Consider the following 21,666-nt stretch of genomic DNA (forward strand, 5'->3'; position numbering starts at 1 on the left):
AGGTAATGAACACCTCACATCAGTTGGAGCTTCATGTCATGCTTCAACAGCTGATGGAGGAAGTTTCATTTCTGGCAGAACAAGCAGAGCCATTTTTGCACTCAGACTTGGGCCAGAAGTCTGCTCCCAAAAGAACAAAAGGTTCCTGGGATTAGATTGGAATACAGAATTGAGGATGCAAATCAGATCAGCCATAATATTATTGAATGGGGTGTGGGGGAAAGCAGGTTTATGGGACTAAATAACCAGCTCCTGCATGCTTACATTCTAACAGTTTAGCATTTTAATCCCTTACCCATTGGTTTTTAACCTTGCAACCCTGTTTAAAAAAATCAATCAACCTACACACCACATTACCATATATTTAACAAGGCCGGGTCTTTCAAGACAGGAACAGAAACTTTACTCATTTACTTGTAACCTTCATTGTTGACAGACAAAATATCAACCCAAGTTTTAGATCTCCAACATAGTTTTATTCATCAATGCCATTCCTCTCACTTGCACCTGTAAGCAACTCATCCAGATTGCTCGACCTTAATGTCAGCTGAACTATGGACAATTCTTTTCAAATGCACTTCCTTCTGCTAAGCCTTAACTCTGGAATTCCATCAGAATCAGGTTTATTATCACTGATACGTGCTGAAATTTGTTGTTTTGCGGCAGCAGTACAGTGCAAGACAAAGACAAAAGACATTTTTCTACCTTGAGTTCTCCTGAAGAAAAGCAATTCTGAATGCACACTGAAGTATTTTGACAAATGAAGAGGTTGTGTTTAAGCAAAACTGCTGCTAAAACTCAATTTAACCTGCACATTTGTAAAAATGTACCAGAGAACACATCCTTTTCATCACATCCAAATGTTTTTATTTAAAATATACAGTACATCTGCGGCTGAAGGCAATCTGAGCACCAGACTTCTCAGCAAATTTTATCTGGAGAAAATAACAGCTCACCCCCTCTCATTCCTTCAACGATGCTGCCCAAGTTCAAGCCACATCCTCTATAGAGAGAAAACACCTCATGATATAACATTAAAGATTAATTGTTGTAAACAGATCGTGAATTCTGACATATCTGTCAAATTTTGTTCAATAACACCCCTGTGATGCATCTTGGCACGTAAAAAGGTATGATACAAAGCAATGATACTAAGAAAACAGCGCTAAACTCATTTGGCCCACTCATGACTTCATTCACACAATTGGAGATCTCTTAACCAATTTACATCAACACACTGTGAATTCCCTGTCCAGTAGCATTAAGGGAATATAAACACACTTATTATAGTGGTTCAAAAATTGCTCCAGGCAGAACACAATTTTCCTGAACTTGAAGGTACAGGCTTGTTGCATACATTTATCACTTTTTAAAAATCATAAAACCACTTGATAACTTACAAGGCAGGGGTTTGGTAGCATCTGGAGTGCAAAATATATTCTTGTTTGATCAACTCATCCTGAGCAGTTCCCTGTAGCTCTGTATAGTTGCAGACTGTAGCCCAAGAATGGTTCACAAAAACAAAAGGGAAGAATTATGTGCCTGATTCATCCAATGTTATAGCATCTTTACTCCATTTTAGGATTAGTAACAGCCAACTATTCTTTGCAAGCTAGAAAATGGGTGGTTTTTATTACAAGCCAATTTGAAATTTGGATTTGACACTTTCCTCGACTCACTAAATTTGTGAAAAACATAGATTTTTCCATCTAATGCCTTTAGAAACAGTCCACAATAACCACTAAAACCACAAACTTTATATTTTAAAAAAGTGACAATACATTAAGCATGGTCCACAAACATTCCCAACAATCTCAATGAAGCACATTACAGGACAAGGATCAAACCAAGTTTTGCTAATCACCTCTTGAAAATGCCTGCTGGGCATCATGTAACTAGATAAAATACTATGCTAAGCATAATGGGATTAAGGCATATTATGCAAGAGCACGTGTTCACCACAATCCTGTCAACTGAAGATAAGTTAAATGATATCATAAACAATTACTTCACTGTAGCTTTCACCTATACCTCCCAGGCAAGAGTATAAAGATCCATTTTCCTGTCAACCAAAGGAAAAAATGCTTTAAGGTTAATTTGCATAAAATCTTGGATCTTATGTCATTACATCAGTTTCTACACTGAGCACCTGCTAATTTAAATGGACATTAAAAATTTAAAAATACATTAATTGCTCAAGCTTAACATGCAGTTCATAGCATCTTTAGACCTCATGAATGAATTGCTGCTGTATTAACTGCTCTTAAAATAAATTTCAGTGTTCAGAAACCATTTCATAAACATTCAATTAAACACTGCGTAATGTAGCGCAATAAAAATCTATAATTAGATGCTGCATTGAATGGATTTACTAGTCACTGATATTCAGCTCAATATCTTTTTTAGTTTAGCTTCAATGGGATAGATATTCCATTGTAATCTATTGGAAGACCAATTAGCAAATCAATTGAATATTTGGTTCCATCAATGAAGATGGGGAAGTAAAACACAATTAGTAAGAAAATAGTACTGAAGAAACAAAATGCAATATTTCAGTGTTTGTTAATGATACTAAACTATGTGAAACTGAATTGAAGAGGCATGGAGATTGACTGAATGAATGGACAAAAAAAGCTGCAGATGCAGTTTAATGTGGATAAATAGGAAGTTACCCACTGCAGTCGGAAGAAGGGTATTATTGAAATGTTAGATAGGGCAATGTTAATGTGCAATGACTTGTGTTCTTCTACACAAATCACTGAAAGCAAACAGACAGTTGCAGTATGCAGTAAAGGCAAAGGGTATATGTGCAGGAGCAAGAATGTCTTGCTACAATTTTACAAAGCCTTGGGACTAGACCTGGAGAAGTGTGTGCAGTTTCAGCATCTTTATCCAAGAAAAGATGTACTTACCATAGACTGAGGAGAGATTATGTCAACTAGGTTTGTATTCACTAGAGTTTAAAAAGAACAAGGAGATCTCATTGAAATTTACAAAAAAATCCCCCCCCCCCCCCACCAGAGAGAATTAAACCTGTGGAATTCACTGCCATAGATGACTATAGAGGTCAAGTCATAGAATATAATTAAGTAAAGAGGTAAATATCTGGATGCAAAAGGCATACAGGAGACAGTGGGAATATGCATTGAGAAAGATAATCAGCTATGGTTATATTGAATGGGAGAGCAAATTCAGGGTGGCATGGGGAGTTGAATGCCCTTTTCTTGCTGTTTTTCCATGTTTCCAATCTTGCAGTGAAAGTCAAAGAAAGGAATTAAACATTTTCGAATTGGAATATTATTGTCACATGTAGAGGTACAGTGAAAAACTTGTCTTGCATACAGTTCATACAGATCAATTCAATACATAGTGCATTGGGGTAGCACAGAGGAAAAAATGCTATACAAGGCAGATTTGTATAACAGAATGCAGAATAAAGTGTAATAACTTCAGAGAAAGTGCAGTGAGGTACACAATAAGGTGCAAGGTCATAACTAGGTAGATTGTGAGGTCAAGAGTCCATCTTATTACACTAGGGGACAGTTTAATAGTCTTATAACAGTGGGATAGCAGTCCTTGAACCTGGTGGTATGCACTTTCAGGCTTTTGTATCTTCTGCCCAATTGGGGGGGGGGGGGGGGGGGAGGAGGAGAGAGGAGAGAAGAGAAGAGAAGAATGTCCGGGGTGGATGTGGTATTTGATTATGCTGGCTGCTTTACCAAGGCAGTGAGAAGTATAGACAGAGTCCATGGAAGAGAAACTGGTTTCAGTGATAGAAAAACAGAAAACTGAAAAAAAACCCACAGCACAATTCAGACCCTTCAGCCCATAAAGCTGTGCCCAACATGTCCCTACCCTAGAAATTACTAGGCTTACCCATAGCCCTCTATTTTTCTCAGCTCCATGTACCTATCCAACAGTCTCTTAAAAGACCTATCGTATCCGCCTCCACCACCGTTGCCAGCAGCCCATTCCACGCACACACCACTGAGTAAAAAACAACTTACCCCTGACATCTCCCCTATACCTACTCCCCAGCACCTTAAACCTATGTCCTCTTGTGGCCACCATTTCAGCCCTGGGGAAAAGCCTCTGACTATCTACCCGAGCAATACCTCTCATCATCTTATACACCTCTATCAGGGTTCCCCCCTCATCCTCTGTCACTCCAAGGAGAAAAGGCAGAGTTCCCTCAACCTGCTTTCATAAGGCATGCTCCGCATTCCAGGCAGCATCCTAGTAAATCTCCTCTGCACCCTCTCTATGGCTTCCACATCTTTCCTGTAGTGAGGTGACCAGAAGTGAGCACAGTACTCCAAGTGGGGTCTGACCAGGGACCTATATAGCTGCAACAATACCTCTCTGCTCCTAAATTCAATTCCCTGATTGATGAAGGACTATACACCATATGCCTTCTTAACCACAGAGTCAACCTGCGCCACCGCTGTGAGTGTCCTATGGACTCTGACCCCAAGATCCCTCTGATCCACCACTCTGCTAAGAGTCCTACCATTAAGACTATATTCTGCCATCATATTTGACCTACCAAAATGAACCACTTCACACTTCTGGGTTGAACTGCATCTGCCACTTCTCAGCCCAACTTTGCATCCTATGTTCCTCTAACCTCCGACAGCCCTCCAAACTATCCATAACACCCCCAATCTTTGTGTCATCTGCAAACTTACTAACCCACCCCTCCACTTCCTCATCCAGGTCATTTATAAAAATCAAAGAGCAAGGGTCCCAATACAGATCCATAAGGTACACCACTGGTCACTGACCTCCATGCAGAATATGACCCTTCAACAACCACTCTTTGCCTTCTGTGGGCCAGCCACAGTTCTGAATCCACACTGCAATGCCCCCTTGGATCCCATGCCTCCTTACTTCCTCAATAAGCCTCGCATGGGGTACCTTATCAAATGCCTTGCTGAAATCCATATACACTACATCTACTGCTCTCCCTTCATCTATGTGCTTAGTCACATCCTCAAAAAATTCAATCAGGCTCGTAAGGCAGGACCTACCCTTGACAAAGCCATGCTGACTATTCCTAATCACATTATACCCTTCCAAATGTTCATAAATCCTGCCTCTCAGGATCTTCTCCATTAGCTTACCAACCATTGAGGTGAGACTCACCGGTCTATAATTCCCTGGGCTATCCCTACTCCCTTTCTTGAATAAGGGAACAACATCTGCAACCCTCCAATCTTCTGGAACCTCTCCTGTCTCCATCGATGATGCAAAGATCATCGTCAGAGGCTCCGCAATCTCTTCCCTCGCCTCCCACAGCAGCCTGGGGTACAACTCATCCGGTCCTGGCGACTTACCCAACTCGATGCTTCCCAAAAGTTTCAGCCCCTCCTCTTTCCTAGTATCTACATGCTCAAGCTTTTCAGCCCCCAAGGCGACACTACAGTCCCCCAGATTTTTTTTCTGTAATGAATACTTTACGTCAGTATTCACTAAGTACCTCCGACATTTCTTCCAGATCCATACACACTTTCCCACTACTGCACTTGATAGGCCCTATTCTTTTGCATCTTATCCTCTTGCTCTTGTAGAATGCCTTGGGGTTTCCCTTAATCCTGCCTGCCAAGGCCTTCTCATGCATCCTTCTGGCTCTCTTAATCTCCTTCCTATTAGCCTTATACTCTTCCAGATCTCTAATATTACCTAGCTCTCCATACCTTTTGGAAGCTTTTTTCCTTATGACTAGATTTATTATAGCCTTTGTACACCACAGTTCCTGTATCCCCTCGTGACTCCCGTCTCATAGGAACATGCCTTTGCAGAACTCCACATAAATATCCCCTGAATATTTGCCACATTTCTTCCGTACTTTTCCGAGAACATCTGTTCCTAATTTAATCTTCCAATTTCCTCCCTGAGAGCCTCATAATTCCCTTTACTCCAAGTAAACACCTTTCTAGTCTGTCTGTTCCTATCTCTCTCCAGTACTAACGTAAAGGAGATAGAATTATGATCACTATCACCAAAATGTTCACCCACAGAGATCTGACACCTGACCAGGTTCATTTCCCAATACCAAATCAAGCACAGCCTCTCCTTTTGTAGGTCTATCTTCATACTGTGTCAAGAACCCTTCCTGAACACACTTAAAGGGATGTGCTGAGCTGTGTCCACAACTCTCTGCAGTTTCTTGTTGTCACTGGCAGTTGCCAGTTTTCTTGAACAACCTCACTAACTTTTGTTCAGTCTAACACACTTAAACAACCCTCAACTTTCCATCCCCTCCACCCCATACTCTTCAAGCAATGTGAACTGAAAGCCCCCCAATTTATTACTTCACAGCAATATTTAGCTCGAGGCTAATTACCATTAGGACTGGACTACTTATTTTCCATTAAAATATCAACCCATTTGTAAACTTCCTACAGATGTGACTCAATCTGCTGAGCAATTCCAGCATTTTTTGTTTTTACATTGAAATGTTACTAGCTGGGGCCCCATACACCTATCCCTGTAACGTCATGCAAGTTGCAGTTTGCCAACTTGATAAGGACTAGTTTATTCCTACTTTTTTTTAAATCTGTTAACCAACTCTCAATCCAGGCTAGTGTATCAACTACAATTCCATCTGCTTTAACTTCTATATGCAACTTTATCAAATACCTTCCAAAAATCCAAATGTACCATATCCACTGATTCCCCCTCATCTATTCTACTGGACTGCAATCCCAGGTTCTAGGCTTCTCAGCCAAGAGAAACATCCTCCCTCTCCAATTGCATAGAATCACATCCCATTCTTCTGAACTCAAGAATACTCCATGACTCGTTTACATAGGGTATAAAGTGGGAAGGCATTCCCATTAGCAGATGGTACAAGAACCAAGGGACATTTAAAAACAGCAAGGACAGGGCTCACCTCATATTTACACCACAAAAGCCTTCATCTTCAATGGATTACCATAATTTCAACCACTAAACATCTTCCCTTACAGTCTAAATGGATTTTCCCCCCCACCATTCCCTGGTTAACTCTTCTATTTCCACCAGCACCCACTCCCCTTCTCACAGCACCTTCCCATACAACAGGAGAAGTCCTTTACCTCCTCCCTTCCAACCATTCAGGGATCCAACTACTCCTTCCAGGTAAAATAGCAATTCAAATTGTACTACAATTAAATTTGACAGCCTGTATTCTGCACCCACAGTGTGCTTTAATTTTCATGAAAAAGCCAAATGCAGATGGAATGACCACTTTATAGAACACCTCCATTCAGTCTGAATGGGTGAACCAGAGTGTTTAGTTGCTCATCCCTATAATTCTCCCTTTTCTGGTCTGTATTTGGCCTCTTCTACTTGCAACGAAGCCCAACATACACAAAAGGAACCGCAACTCGTCTTCAGATAACCAGTCTTTTAAGTCTGTTTCAGAACCAGACAGTCAGCTTTGACACTTTCCTGATCTTAGATGTGCTATGAGGAAACCAAGCAGGACTAATGTGGTGAAATTTCTTGTAACTCAAATTTATTTTGTATTACAAGTTATCCTTTGATATACAATTTCTAAAAAATGTTGGCAAAATGACTTTTAAGAAACATGGGCATCACTCCCAGCCCCTCCCAAGACAGAATTATAAATGTATGGTGCAGATTCAAAAGCAACTTGGATAACTAAACAGGATATTAGTGTTTCTATTATCATTGACAAAAGTGAACCCTTTTCTCAATGGATTTTTTTCTTGCAATCCTCAAGTTCTAAAGGTTGTACAATTATCACTAGTAAAGCAGTCCCAAGAACTCCAGAGACCCCTCATGTCATATTCAACTTCAAGTTTGATACTTTGATCAAGTTAAAATAAGCTGAATTCCTCCAAGAGTCTGATGCATTTACAAGATACATCCAACTTTGACAACACAAACGAACAGTTGAGAAAAACAGTCCTGAAACAAAAGGATTTTGACTAAATTGAATCAGTCTGAAGTTATTAGAAGATAGTTAAAAGGAGGAAGATACACAAAAAGGTTCATTATGAACACTCATGCACGGGGAGCATCTTTGCTTTGACACTTGAAAAGGCTGCAACCAATATAAGTGTACCTTGTATTAGTTATTCACTGTGTATCTAATAAATAAATTTAGATGATTTATTTCTGGTGCAGTATGATGGTCTAGATTCATTTACCAGAAAGTCACATAACAGCACAATACATTCCAGAGCCTGTAGCCTGCAATGATAAACCTTCTCCATTGGATCCCCTCTACGTTTATCACCATATTAAGTATTTAAACTTCCTGGTTTAAAAGAGTAATGCTACTCTGATCCATGAGAAATGCAAGGTCTACCTAATGGTGGAAGATGAAACTATCAAATAAAATGAAATTTATCTACTGACCATTTACGATTGTCCAAGCTCCCCCATATTCTCTACCAACTGTCATTGATAATGCAGTGAAATGATATTGAAGTTTCAATACAGCTCAACCAAAGCTGATGGACAAGGACATTAGTAAATGCTCAGAGCACTAGTTAGAAGACAAATTACATAGATTTCCTTTGAAGACAAGGGAAAGGTGGATTCTCCCATTATAAATGGATTCCAAATTCCAAAGAAGATCACCCTCATTTCCAACTAGCTCATTGTGAGCAACACTGAACTGCACTAAGAGTAGAACGGAAATGCACATGCAAAAAATCTGGTGTTACATCTAAATTTTTGAAGACAGTAATTGGCTGCATGCTGCTAGTGGCCATCATCCACATGGAAAATAGCAAATGCAATACTCACCAATAACTACTTTTGCCCCAACAGCTTAGAATGCCAAAAGGAATCAAATGCATGGGGGGGGGGGGGGGGGGGGGGGGGGAGGCGAAAGTATTTTCTGCTTAGAAATTTCAAGTTATCAATTTTTAAAACCTTGAAATCAACATAATACAAATAATCTTAGATGGCCACAGATACTTTTTTTTTTAAAAATTGGATATTAATCTGAAAAATGTCAATTTGGCATTTATCTGTTCAAATCAGATTATAAAACCATTTTTAAAACTAATTTTCATGAATCCAGGGAAGGATTAAAGATCTCCTTTGACAAAAGGTGAATTTAGAAAATCAAATATTTATCACATTAGAGTCAAAAGAGAGGTATATCCAACTGCTGTGATCTTAACGCAAAATAGGCAATATCTGAACTGATCCTGTAACTTACTGTTACAGATAAGTAACTATTTTTGTTTAAAGATAGACAAGGCACAAGAGAAATTTTCAGATTTAACTGAAACCAGATCTATTGCTTTTGATGTTTTATTAAATTCCAGTCCTTTCAATTTAGTCCCATTCAATAAATACAATTTTTGACAGTTTTAAATTGTTTTGCTGTAGAACAAGTATACTTCAGATTACCTTAAGTACAACATATCATGCAAAGAACTTAGAAAATGTGGAATGTGCTAGAATTCTTGCACTGATATTAATCCACATAAATTAATGATTAATTATTTGATAAATGATCTTCAAGGACTTCAAAATTTCTTTCAAAACAGATGCAAAAAGCTAATTAGTCATAACTTCCCAATTTAATTGAAAGTAGCTATTAATTTTTTTTAATAAATCTCAGAATGAGTTAATGCCTCTACTAAATTTAGCTAGTGAAGTAATTTTGGAAAAAATGGCATTTGCACTCTAATTCTAGTGTCCAAGACATTCTGGTGCTTTCTCCCTTACCCCACTTTGTTTTGATCTACATTTTGGCCTTATCAATGCTGTTTAGAGACAAATCTCAAAAAGACAGTAGCTGCGTCTTACCAGACCAGGCATATAAAGCAGAGTTGCTACCCGTGGTGTCTGCTCATCTGTACTCATCTAGATGCATTATACTAATCTCACTAGCCCTCCTCATGCTCAAAGAAAGTTTTAGCAGCAATTTGGGCTGGGATGGCAGACTGCCAAAGCCTTGACCCCAGAATGATCCTAACAGGCTTAAGATAGAGGTTTGCTTTCTTGCTAAACGGTTCAAGATTTTAAAGTGGCTCTCCTTCAGGTGTCTAGAATCTTGTAAAGTTGAATGACAATAAACAAATATTTCTAGGAGTAAGGCAAACCATTCAAAAGCAGAATTTGCAATTTCTGTAAAATAGCTAAAGCCTTTCAATTCACAAGGAGACATTGTGTAGCTTTGAGAAATTGTATCTTGTGAAAATATTGCCACAAACCAAGCATGGATCAATTGTATAGAGCCATGCTTAGTTCAAATGTACACAATTAATTCATTCACTAAAGTAGCAAAGTTAATACAAAAGAATTTAGCAGGATCAGTTTGTCAAACAATTTTTACAATTATAGTCAATAAATATTTGGTAAACAAGCAACATCAGGAAAAATAGAAGTGACATACAATCTTCATTGAGCTAGCCAATATAAAAGGATTAGTCTCCTAGGGAAAGTACAACAGCCATCTTTAAGCAGTCTTCATTTAATACCCATGTTACTTTTCCCCCCTATGTATCATTGGGGTTTTAGGTATTTTGCAACTGTCAAGTGAGATCAGTTAACTTGTTATACATCAAATTGAACACTCTAGTTCTGTCTAGCTCATTACCACAAACACAGGTGTACTTATCCAACAGAGGAAGATAAATTTAAGTACCATTTCAAAGTAAAAATGACTTATGAATAAAAAGGTCATATTTGTAAGCCTTCATCCAAAGTGCAACCTCACAGAAATTACAGATTCCATAATGTGCCACATCATCCAACTTACTTCCATTTCCAGGATCCCTGGCCTCCAACCCAATCCAATCCAAGACCTCTGCTTACATGCTTCTGCAACAAATCCAAAACAATTATGCCCCTGGACTGGAGCAATGAACTGCAGTGCCCCAAGGATCAAGTTTTTAAATTAAAAACTATAGTCACTAAAAGGTAAAACACACAATGATAAAGTGGTATGATTCAAAAAGTATTAAATGCACTTATAATTTGTTTTCCCCAGGAGTTTGATTCAGAATCATGTTTATCATCGCTGACATATGCCGTGAAATTTGCTGTTTTGTGACAGCAGTACAGTGCAAGACAAAGACAAAAATTACTACAAGTTACAAAAATATAGTGCAAAAGGGGAACAACAAGGTAGTGTTCATGGACCATTCAGAAATCTGATGGCAGAGAAGTTGTTCCTGAAATGTTGAGTGTGGGTCTTCAGGATCCTGTATCTCCTCCCTGATGGTAGTAGCATGAAGAGGGCATGTCGCAGGTGGTGAGAGTCCTTAATGATGGATACTGCCTTCTTGAGGCGCCGCCTCTTGAAGATGTACTTGATGACAGGGAGGGTTGTGCCTGTGATGGAGCTGGCTGAGTCTACAACCCTCTGCAGCCTCTTGCAATCCTGCACATTGTAGCCTCCATACCAAGCAGTGATGCTATCAGTCAGAATGCTCTCCACCATACATTTGTAGAAATTTGCAAGAGTCTTTGGTGACATATCAAATCTCTTCAAACTCCTAATGAAGTAGAGCTGCTGGCATGCCTTCTTCATGATCACATCAATGTGTTGGGTCCAAGATAGATCGTCTGAGATATTGATGCCCTGGAACTTGAAGCTGCTCACCCTTTCCACTGCTGACTCCTCAATAAGAACTGGTGAGTTCTCCCGACTTCCCCTTCCTGAAATACACAATCAATTCCTTGGTCTTGCTGACATTGAGTGCAAGGTTGCTGTTGCAATACCACTCAACCAGCTAATTTATCTCACTCTTGTACGCCTCCTCATTGCCATCTGAGATTCTGCCGACAGTGGCGTCATCAGTGAATTTATAGATGGCATTTGAGCTGTGCCCGTGTTGATTGTCAGGAAATGAATACACCTATGCTTTTGCAAATTACTTCAAGTAAATACAACTCCCCAACTTTGTCTACCTTGCCACAACCAAACTAAGTTTTTTCCTGAAGGTCACACAATCCAAGAAGTGCCTTACACTATACACTAATTTACAGCTACAAAATCTTTACAGTACCTTTCATACTTTTTCCTGCTAACATCCAATTAGCCAATACACAAAAACCTCTAACAGGTTAACTAATTAACGGTCAAGAAATTAATACCCTGCCAAAAATGATATTTTGACTTAAAACCAAGCAGCTAAATTATTGCTTTGGTCTCCAAGCTTTTATTTTTAAAAAAAATGCAGGGGTGAAAAAAAGAGCACTATGGTATTCAAATATATACACAAGTTAAAGCTCAACAGCAATCAAGCTGTTGAATATTTCTTGCAATATTTGAACTTAATCACTCCAGGACATCAAGAAGATTACCAAGTGAAGGCATTCATTGTCATGTTTAACAAGTGCAAACTGCAAACTGATTATTCAGGATTCCTCCATCAACACAACATAAAACCCTGGCAATCTTTAGAGTTGATGAGAATATTTCTACAGTGCCACAGCTTGTAACTGATTAAGTTAATTCATCACCACTAACAAAATCAAAAGTTGAAGGACCAAGTCCACTGTAAATATGGAGAAGATAATAAGTGAGAATACTATGTTTAAGTAACAGAAATCTATGATCTGCAGATTTTGGAGACTGCAAGAGGCAGAGGATTTCATGTTTTGAGATTGTGAAAAACAGTACAAATTTACCCAATTACTTTTGGCTCAGTGGTGGTGTTAGGAGAAAAAAAAGAGAGCGGAGTAGAATATGGATTGCTTCAATAGAACTTTCATTATCTATTTGAAGCAAACAAGAACGGTAGATGCAGGAAACCCAATAAAACAAAATGCTGGATGCACCCAGATCAAACAGCACCCACGAAAAAAGAAACTGAACACTTCAGGTCACGGACCCTTCTTTGGAACTGAAAATGTGAGAAAATTCAGCACGTTTTATGTTGCAGATATGGAGGAGTGGACAGAACAATGAATGTTTATTATAATGTGTAAATTAAAGTTTGCAAGTTAACAATTGTATATATTTTATTTATTAGTCACATGTACATCAACACACACAGCAAAATGCATCTTTTTGCATTAACAACCAACACAGTCTGAGAATGTGCTGGGGCAGTCTGCAAGTGTTGCCATGCTTCCGGTGCCAACACAGCATGCCCACAACTCCTAACCCATACATCTTTTGGAATACAAGACGAAACCTGAGCAAACCCATGCAGTCATGGGGAGAATGTACAAGCTCCTTACAGACAGTAGTGGAATTGAACCCGTGCCACTGGCGCTGTAAGTGTTACACTGGCCGCTACATTACTGTGGTACCCCTACAATTACTTTAAAAAGTCAGATGAGTGGGTGGGGGTAGTGAATTCAAACAGAAAAGGTGCAGCCAGATCTGTGGAGGGAAAAAAGATTACCTGAAATTGTTGTTAAGTTTAATAATATCGAAGGCAGATGGCTACATGTTTCCACAGGGTGAACAAGATGTTGCTCCCAGAACCCGCATAGTCTTTGGCCTCCCATTTTACTGAGGCCAGAGCAGGAGAAGCTGGAGAATTAAAGTGAAAGGCAAATGAAAGCTCAGGGACACCCTTACTAACTGAAGTTCATAATGTATGATGAGGGTATTCACGACAAGGCCAATATTTTTTTGGCCATGCTTGATTGACCCCTAGAGGTCATTTCTAAGGGCAGTCAGGAGTTAACTGGTTGGGCGAGTCTAGTCCAATGAATGTCCTTCCCTGAAGCTTTTTAATGAGCCAGATGATTTTTTGAATGACCAGTGGTTTCGTGATGATCATTACAGATAAAGTGAGTTTCAATAATGGCAAGCACAAAACTACTAAATTGTTGAGACTCAGCTGGTTCATTAATATCTAGCAGGGAAGGAAATCTGCTACTCTTACCTTGAAACATTTGTGCTCTACCATTCCGAAGCAAACAATAATTGCTAGTGTCGCCATCCACATCCTGTATAAGCAAAAGGTTTTAATTCCAGATTCAAGACCTGATTTATGATCCCAGCTGCCATGGTGGGATTTAAACAGACGTCAGGAGATTGATATACCAGGTCTCTGGATACTTATCCCATATCAAACACTATGCTCCAATATGCTTTAGCAAACAGTGACAGGAACTATACTTACAGCAAAGAGGACTACTGACCATGAATTTCAATTAATGGAGTATTGTAGCAAAATTCAGAGCTCACAAACTATGCACTTAAAAATACTTTATTTACAACAAACTAGAATGTTTCTGCCATTTAATAGTGCCTTAGTGGTATGCTGAAAAAATAAGAAATTCCATGTTTTTTTGCACAAGATTTCCAATTTTACAAATCACCTTAATGAACAGATTCTAAACTATTAACAGCAGCAATGCATCACCAAGAACTAGCATTGCACCCGTATTTCAACTATCATAGGAACAGAATGTCCCAACATCTAACCATTCAACATTCCCAGAGAAGCTATTATATGCAAATTTGTTCATTAAAATTTCAAAAAAGCTACAAGTAATGACAAATTATTCATTGCCTGATTATATTCACTTCTCTCAACCAGAAGATGGCTACACAGAGACTCCTTTAACCTCAATTTTGAAGTGCTTGAACACTTCAGCATGAAGCCTTCTGAAGAGTCCAAATTCCTTTAACCAGTACAAGAAAGAATGCAGCTAGCCTTGTGGGGTGGTCATTAGTTCGACCCTCCAGCTGTACTATTAAGAAATTATTTCCAATAATTATTTGGTTTCCATTAAATTTCAAATTCCAGTAATAAGTACATATTAAACCCCAAATTATATTTTGAACATTGTTTGTCTTTGAAGAAAAAGCAGTGGCCTGAGTTCTTAAAAATGCTTTTATGGTTTTCCACATTTACCACAGCAGGAATTAAAAGGAAGGAGCATGAATTCTATTGTATTTTCTCTTGAGTTGTGTGCCTACACAGGATTTTGGTTAATTTCTCTTGCTGCTGCAAATGTGTCACCTGCATCAGCTGGCTCCTGTAATGCAGCATCTCTGAGTTGCTACGTCACTGTGCAAGAATCAGCACAAAATGAATAGCCAGCAGTTATTTTGTGGAGCATAAAGAATACTCCCCATCCCCTCCTCCATCCTTATCCAACCAAAATAAATGAGTATCTGAAACATTCCAAATATTCCTCCCATCATTGACCCAAACTTGATAAGCGTCATTAATCATGGCCATATTCTGCAATATACAGATTGCATACCATTGTTATTACTTGTGACTTAATATTATAGGTTCTAATAATCACAACTCATTGTTAGCTTAATAAACTGGCATCAAAATGCATCATTTTTTTTAAATCACAAGTATTCTCTATTCCACAGGAGTTATTTGTTAAAGATTTTCAGAAGACATTTAGTCACAAATTTAAACCAGCAAAGCAAGTCGAAATATTAGCATGGTTGATCTGCAGCCACACAAGCAACTGGCCTCACAGTATTATTCAGAATGATAGAAATACCACTGCATTGTGAAGAATTCCATTTCATTATCCAACAAGATCACACAAATACTCTCTTCAATACAAGTGACTAACATCCATTATTGAGCCAGAAAAAGATTCCCCATGTTAAATAAAAACATTTTCAAAGTACACCCTCACAAATAAATGATCATTCAAGTAAGTTTCAAACATTTGACAATTACTACACTTAAATTTAAAGTCTTCATTCCCTGGATGTGAGCATCAACAACAAAATCCGGATTTACTGCCCATCCCTGGCAGGTTAATTTAAATGTAGCAAGAACATCAATGTAATAACCATAATTTAACCACTGCACCAGAAAGCCATTCTGATACTGAAGTAACAGTATTCTACTTCTGTAAGACTTTAAAAAAAATCTTAAGGTTAATTTCTCCATATTACACAAAACTGCAGAATTCTCCATGGTGTATAATATTGAAAAATGCACTGTTGAGCATCTGAAGTGGAAAGACAATGTAACCATTCTGCAGCTAAGCTTCCATCCCACAGCTCCAGCGACCCAGATCCAATCCCAACTTTGGGTGCTGTGTGTGGAGTTTACATATGCTTGCAGTGACCATGTGGGTTTCTTCTGGGTGCTTTGGTTTCCTCCCATGAAACTATGCTGGTAATTTAATTGGCCAAAAATAATCAAATGGGAGTTGATGGGCATAAGTGAGAGGGAACAAGTTGCAGAGGTTTCAGGAAAATGAGGAATGGGAGTGCTCTCCAGGGATTCAATGTGGACTAAATGAGTCACCATTGTGTTGTTACAAGTACATGGCAAGGTTATTTGCATTACTGCACCACAACCCATTGTTGAACCAGTTTAGTCAGTGATTGGCCAAGCTACACAAGCAAATATTGCATAATCTTTGACATCCTGTATACCCAGTGGCAAGAATAATTTCATCTTTCAATTAAAACACCCCCTACCCCTTCCCAGTCTTTGCTTCAGTGAAGAAATACAGGTAGTCCCTGGGTTACAAACACCCAGTTTACAAATACCTGTACATTCAAAGGAACTCCCATAATATTATTAAATTTAGAAGTCTGATGTACACACATACAATACATTCATTCCTATAAACATCAGAACTACCTCTCCACTTTTAGTAATTGTTCTTTCTCAGTCTTGTTTGTTTATACCAATCATTACAATACTGTGGAGGTATGGTTATCACTCAAGTGATTTGTGTTGTTCGACTTATGAATAAAAATCAATTTAAGGAAATCTGTAAAACAGAACCTGATCATTACCCAGAGACAGCCTGTAAGCTTTTACAAACAAAAAACTAGCTATGTCTGGTGGGGACCAATTTGTGACCCTCCTCCAAACAATTTCCAAAGCCTCTCATCTCAGGACTTTGAGTCTCTTCCCGCCACCACCAACCCCCCCCCCCCCAAACACATTATTGCCAGCTTCCTTCAGTCCACCTTCTGAACTGGAGTTTATCCAAAACACCACTGCTTCTGTCCTGACCTGCAGCAAGGCACATTCATTCATCACATGCTTCAATTTACATTGTTAGTCATTGATTCAATGGCAAAATTCCCACATTTACAATTTCAGTTTTGCCCCTTCCATTTCTATAATCTCCTCTGTCTATACAAATGCTCAGTGATGCCAGCTCTTTTCTAGTACTAAACTGAAGATTTTAATAACTCTACCACTGGTGGCTGCACCAACAGTCTTAAAGGTCCCAAACTCTACAAGTCACTTTCCTCCTAATATCTCATAATGAAGCTTCCAACAAATTGTTGGATAATACTTCAGTGAAATGCCTTGGACATCTTATTACATTACAAAACAAACAGCTTCTGCATTGGTTGTAGAAAATGAAATTGGCTTCACTGCAGTAACCCTCATTTTCACAAAGCTTATCACTCATTGTTAAGACTCAAACAGAAAACCATTTTAAGAAAGGTAATGAAAGATGTCAGCACTGTGGAAGTGTACTACAGCAACCAGTCAACACCCTCAGAACAAGACAAGAGCAACAAACAAAAACTCAAACTGGCAGTTATAGAATTGTTTTGATTGCATCTGGTTATAAGCAACTTTCATCTACTAAAACTAACACAGCAAGAAACCTACCAGGACTTTAATAATACATAGATCAATGAATACCATGCCACAAGTTGCCTGCTCCTTTATTGGGAAGATTGATTAACTGGACAAAATGTTACAATGTTCTAACAAAATGAAAATGTTTGCTTGCTTGTTATCAAGGCAACTACCATCAGGCAGGAGGTACAGAAGCCTGAAGTCTCACATCATTAGGTTCAAGGACAGCTACTTCCTTTCAACCAGTTCTTGAACAAACCAGCAAAACCCTAATCACCACTAGAGTTTAGCAACACAATGACCATTCTGATCACTTTGCACTAAAATGGACTTTGGGTTTTTTGTTCTAATTGTGGTTTTTTTGTAAAAATTGTGTATAAATTAAACATAAGCAGCATTCACAAGAAAAACACAATATATGATGTTATGTGCCTGTGATGCTGCTGCAAAGTCTTTCATTGCACCTGTGCATACATATGCACAAGTACATCACAATAAACTCAACTTTTGACTAGTAATTAAATATTACTAGTCCAGTTTTTTCTCAGCAAAGTGATTCAAACTTTGTCAGCAGCACTATCAAATGAATTTACCGTTAATTTACTCATTGGTGCTCAGTTTGGGTTCCACCAGGCCATTCAGTTCAAGTCTTGGTCTGAACACAAAGACTAAAATTCTAGAGGCAAGGTGAGAGTGATTACCCTTGACAGCATTTGATCAAGTAGGACAAGAAAGAAAAATAAAACAATGGAAGTTAAGGGGCGGTGGGGGGGGGGGGGGGGAACTACTTGAAGTAATTTCTAACAAAGTGGAATATGACAGTATATTGTCATGGTAATATGTCATTACAAGAAATAGAAATGATAACAGCAGTGTTCCATTCCACTACAGCATTGCAGATAATGAATCAGTTTGTGCTTACGTGCAAAATAACCCAATCAGACATGGGTTGATAAGTGTTAAGTAACATCTGTGCCATTCCCAACAAGTGAATGTATGAAGTGCTGGTTAGACTTTCAATGTCAAACTGTTAACCATCAACATCTTAGGAGTCACTACTGACCAGAAACTAAATTGGACAGCTATATTAATAGTGCAGCTAAAGAACAGGCTAGAGTTTGCATTCTTCAGGAAATGATACATTCTGTTCAGACTTTCCCAATTAACATGGCATATCAGGAGTATGGCAGGATTAAGCGGAGTAATCTCAAGCAGTTTTGCATCTTCCATAACAAAGCCCATTTACTGGACCCCTTCCATCAATTAAAATATTCACTCCTTTGACAAGTAATACATCTACCACAAATATGCCAGACTAACCATCCCCAGTTTAGAAATATTTAAATACTGTTATATTTGTAGAGGGTACTATGAGACCATACCTGGAGTAATCTACACAATTTTGGCCCATTTAAGAAAGGATATACTGGCAGAGGCAATCCAAAAGAATTCACTAGGATAATTCCTGGGATGAGGTGGTTGTCCTATCACAAGAAATCAGACCTAGATTCTTGAGTTTAAAAGAAAGATGATCTTACTGAAAGATGTGGGATCCTTGGGGAGCATGACACAATAAAGATACCACCAGTGGAGCATCTCAAACAAGAAGACATAATTACAGGTTAGGAAGTGGTCATTTAAAACTGGAACTACTTCTTGCAGAGGGTGGTAAATCTCGAATTCTCTAAACTGGAGGGTTGTGGTGGCTAGACCATTGGAAATATTTAAAGAGGAAGTAGACAATTTTTTGATAGATCAAGGAATCGAGAGCTATGGGGAACTGATATAGATTTATTAGTCACATGTACATCAAAACAGTGAAATACATCTTTTTGCATTACTAAGAATGTGCTGGGGGCAGCCTGCAAGTGTCACCATTCTTCTGGCACCAATATAGCATGCCCACAGCTCCTAACCTGCAAGTCTTTGGAATGTGGGAGGAAACCAGAGCACCCAGAGGAAACCCATGCAGACACAGGAAGAACGTACAAACTCCTTACAGACAGCAGCAGAATTGAACCCAGGTCACTGCCACTGTAATAGCATTATGCTAACCACTACACTGCTGTGCCACCAAGAGGTGGCCTGGGGCATATCATCTATGGCCATATTGATCAGCAGGGCAGGGTAGAAGGGCTGAGTTGCTTCCTCTTGGTCAAACAAGAGAAAATCCAGCCATCTTCCCTTGACAATGAATGGCATTACTGTCACTGTGTCTCCACCATCAACACCCAAGGGTCCCCAACTCCACCAAACCAGCCACATAAATGGCTACAGAGGCAAAGGGGTGGTCCCCTGTTGTGCGTCACCCATGGCCTGGCACCCCAAAGGCCTTCGACCATCTACAAAGGGACAAATCAGAAAAGTGACAAGAGTACACGCCACTTATCTGGATGAGTGCTGCACAAACTTAAGTTCAACACAATCCTGAACAAAGCAGCCCCAAGACTGGCAGCCCATTCACCATCCCAAACATCCACCCACTGTAGCTACTGTGCTATCTTCCAAATACACTACAATTACTTACCTAGGCTATTCTAACAAAGTTTCCAAAACCTACAACCTCTAAAATCAAGATAACAAAGACAGCAAGTGCATGAGAATACCACCATCACCATATCAGAAACCATCCCAATTTGGAAATATATTGCCAGCTCTTCATTGTCACCAGATCCAAATCCTAGAACTACCTACTCAACCACACTGTGGGTGTATATTCACCAGGATTTCAGTATTGCAAGGCAGCAACTTAAAAGTATTTAGAAATGTGCTAGTCTTGCCAGAGATGCTCAAAGCCTGATATCTGTCCCACTTTTTGGTAGTCCCCTCACGTGTATGGCCCATGTCAATTCTGCAAATACACTGCAGTACCTATGCGACCTCAGAATCAAACATGCACACCCAACACACGCTCTTCATACCTCCTGCAGTTTAACAAACTGTCTACGCCTGCACTTAAGCGTCATGTTTACAAACCCGTCTTTCAGCTTACGTACTCAGAATCACATATTCTTCACATTGTACCCACAACTGCATTTGCACAAAGTCTACTTTGATTACTCTTTGTTCAACTCCAGGTGCTTTCCCTTCTTTTCATTGTGCTGTCTTCTCTCATGCAATGTCTTCGCAATGTGCAGGAACCATTCATTTCTACTCCACTCCAATGCAATGCATTGACTTTTACAATTTAGACGCATCAACAATCCAGTTTCACATACACCTTATACATGCCGATCACGTTTCCCTGGTGCATACAATCCTTGCAGGCATCCAGTGCCCACTTGAGTGTGCAATGCATACACCCAACACGTGCCTTCATCTCGCGCTCAACACATCCATCCACAGAAAGGAAAATCAATCTCACAAGTGGAAATATTATGAATTGTAATTTACTCCTTGACCAAAATAAATGTAATTTCAAACAAAACACAAGTAGAGTCACTACTTAGGTGAGAGAGGGGATGCACAGCTCCAATGTGATTAATCCATTGGTTTTGAACGTACAATAATTAAGTCACTTTGGATGGAACAAGGGTTTTAATGGAACGGATGCCAAGAAGAAGACTGGTTCAACCCCAACACCAAAACGGGAGCAGCTGCACCTGCTGGCTCCCAGAAACTTTCTGAGGGCGATGGAAGTGAACGTCGCCGCCCGGTGCTAATCCTCTTGACAGCCAGACTCACCGTACACTCGGATCCAGCCCTGATACAAACTAGAAGCAAAGTAGAGCAACGAGTCCAGATCTAGAGTCGCCTCCATCGAGCGTCCGCCCGCCCAGGGCCGCCGCCTCTCCTCATCAGTCCCGCGCCGCCCGCTAACCGTCCTCACCTTGCGCTGCCCCGCCCCAGCACACCTCTCTACCACCTCACCCTTCTTTAAAAGGAAGGAAGGAGATTCTCCGTATTTCTATTATTTTCCCTCTCCCCAAATCCAACTTTCATTAACGGCTCATCCAGCCAAAGTCAGCGCCTTTTATTCAATTCGAATTATATCACCTGGCTCCGGGCGAGCTGTCCTCCCGCCTTCGTGCTCAACGCTGACTGGAGGGCGCGGATTGACTGACGGCGGAACTGCCCATTCAACAGCGGACTGGGGTGTGATCGACAGGCATTTTTGTCCATTTATAAATCCAGCTTTGAACTGATTGGCAGGGACAGCGACCATACAGGAATGCCTTAA

The 21,666-nt window shown here is 39.6% G+C and overlaps 1 protein-coding gene across 1 annotated transcript in view; it reads right to left on the reverse strand.

Moving 5' to 3' along the window:
* The window catches only part of si:dkeyp-72a4.1 (uncharacterized protein LOC100148058 homolog), a 66,267-nt gene extending 44,870 nt beyond the window's left edge, over positions 1-21,397 (reverse strand). The window contains exon 1 of the mRNA XM_052037446.1: positions 21,171-21,397. Coding sequence (XP_051893406.1) covers positions 21,171-21,246 — 76 coding nt within the window. The 5' untranslated portion in view covers positions 21,247-21,397. The remainder of the gene's footprint in view (positions 1-21,170) is intronic.
* Positions 21,398-21,666: the final 269 nt, after the last annotated feature.

Source organism: Pristis pectinata, chromosome 23 (assembly GCF_009764475.1).
Source record: "Pristis pectinata isolate sPriPec2 chromosome 23, sPriPec2.1.pri, whole genome shotgun sequence".
In the NCBI taxonomy this organism is placed as follows: Eukaryota; Metazoa; Chordata; class Chondrichthyes; order Rhinopristiformes; family Pristidae; genus Pristis; species Pristis pectinata.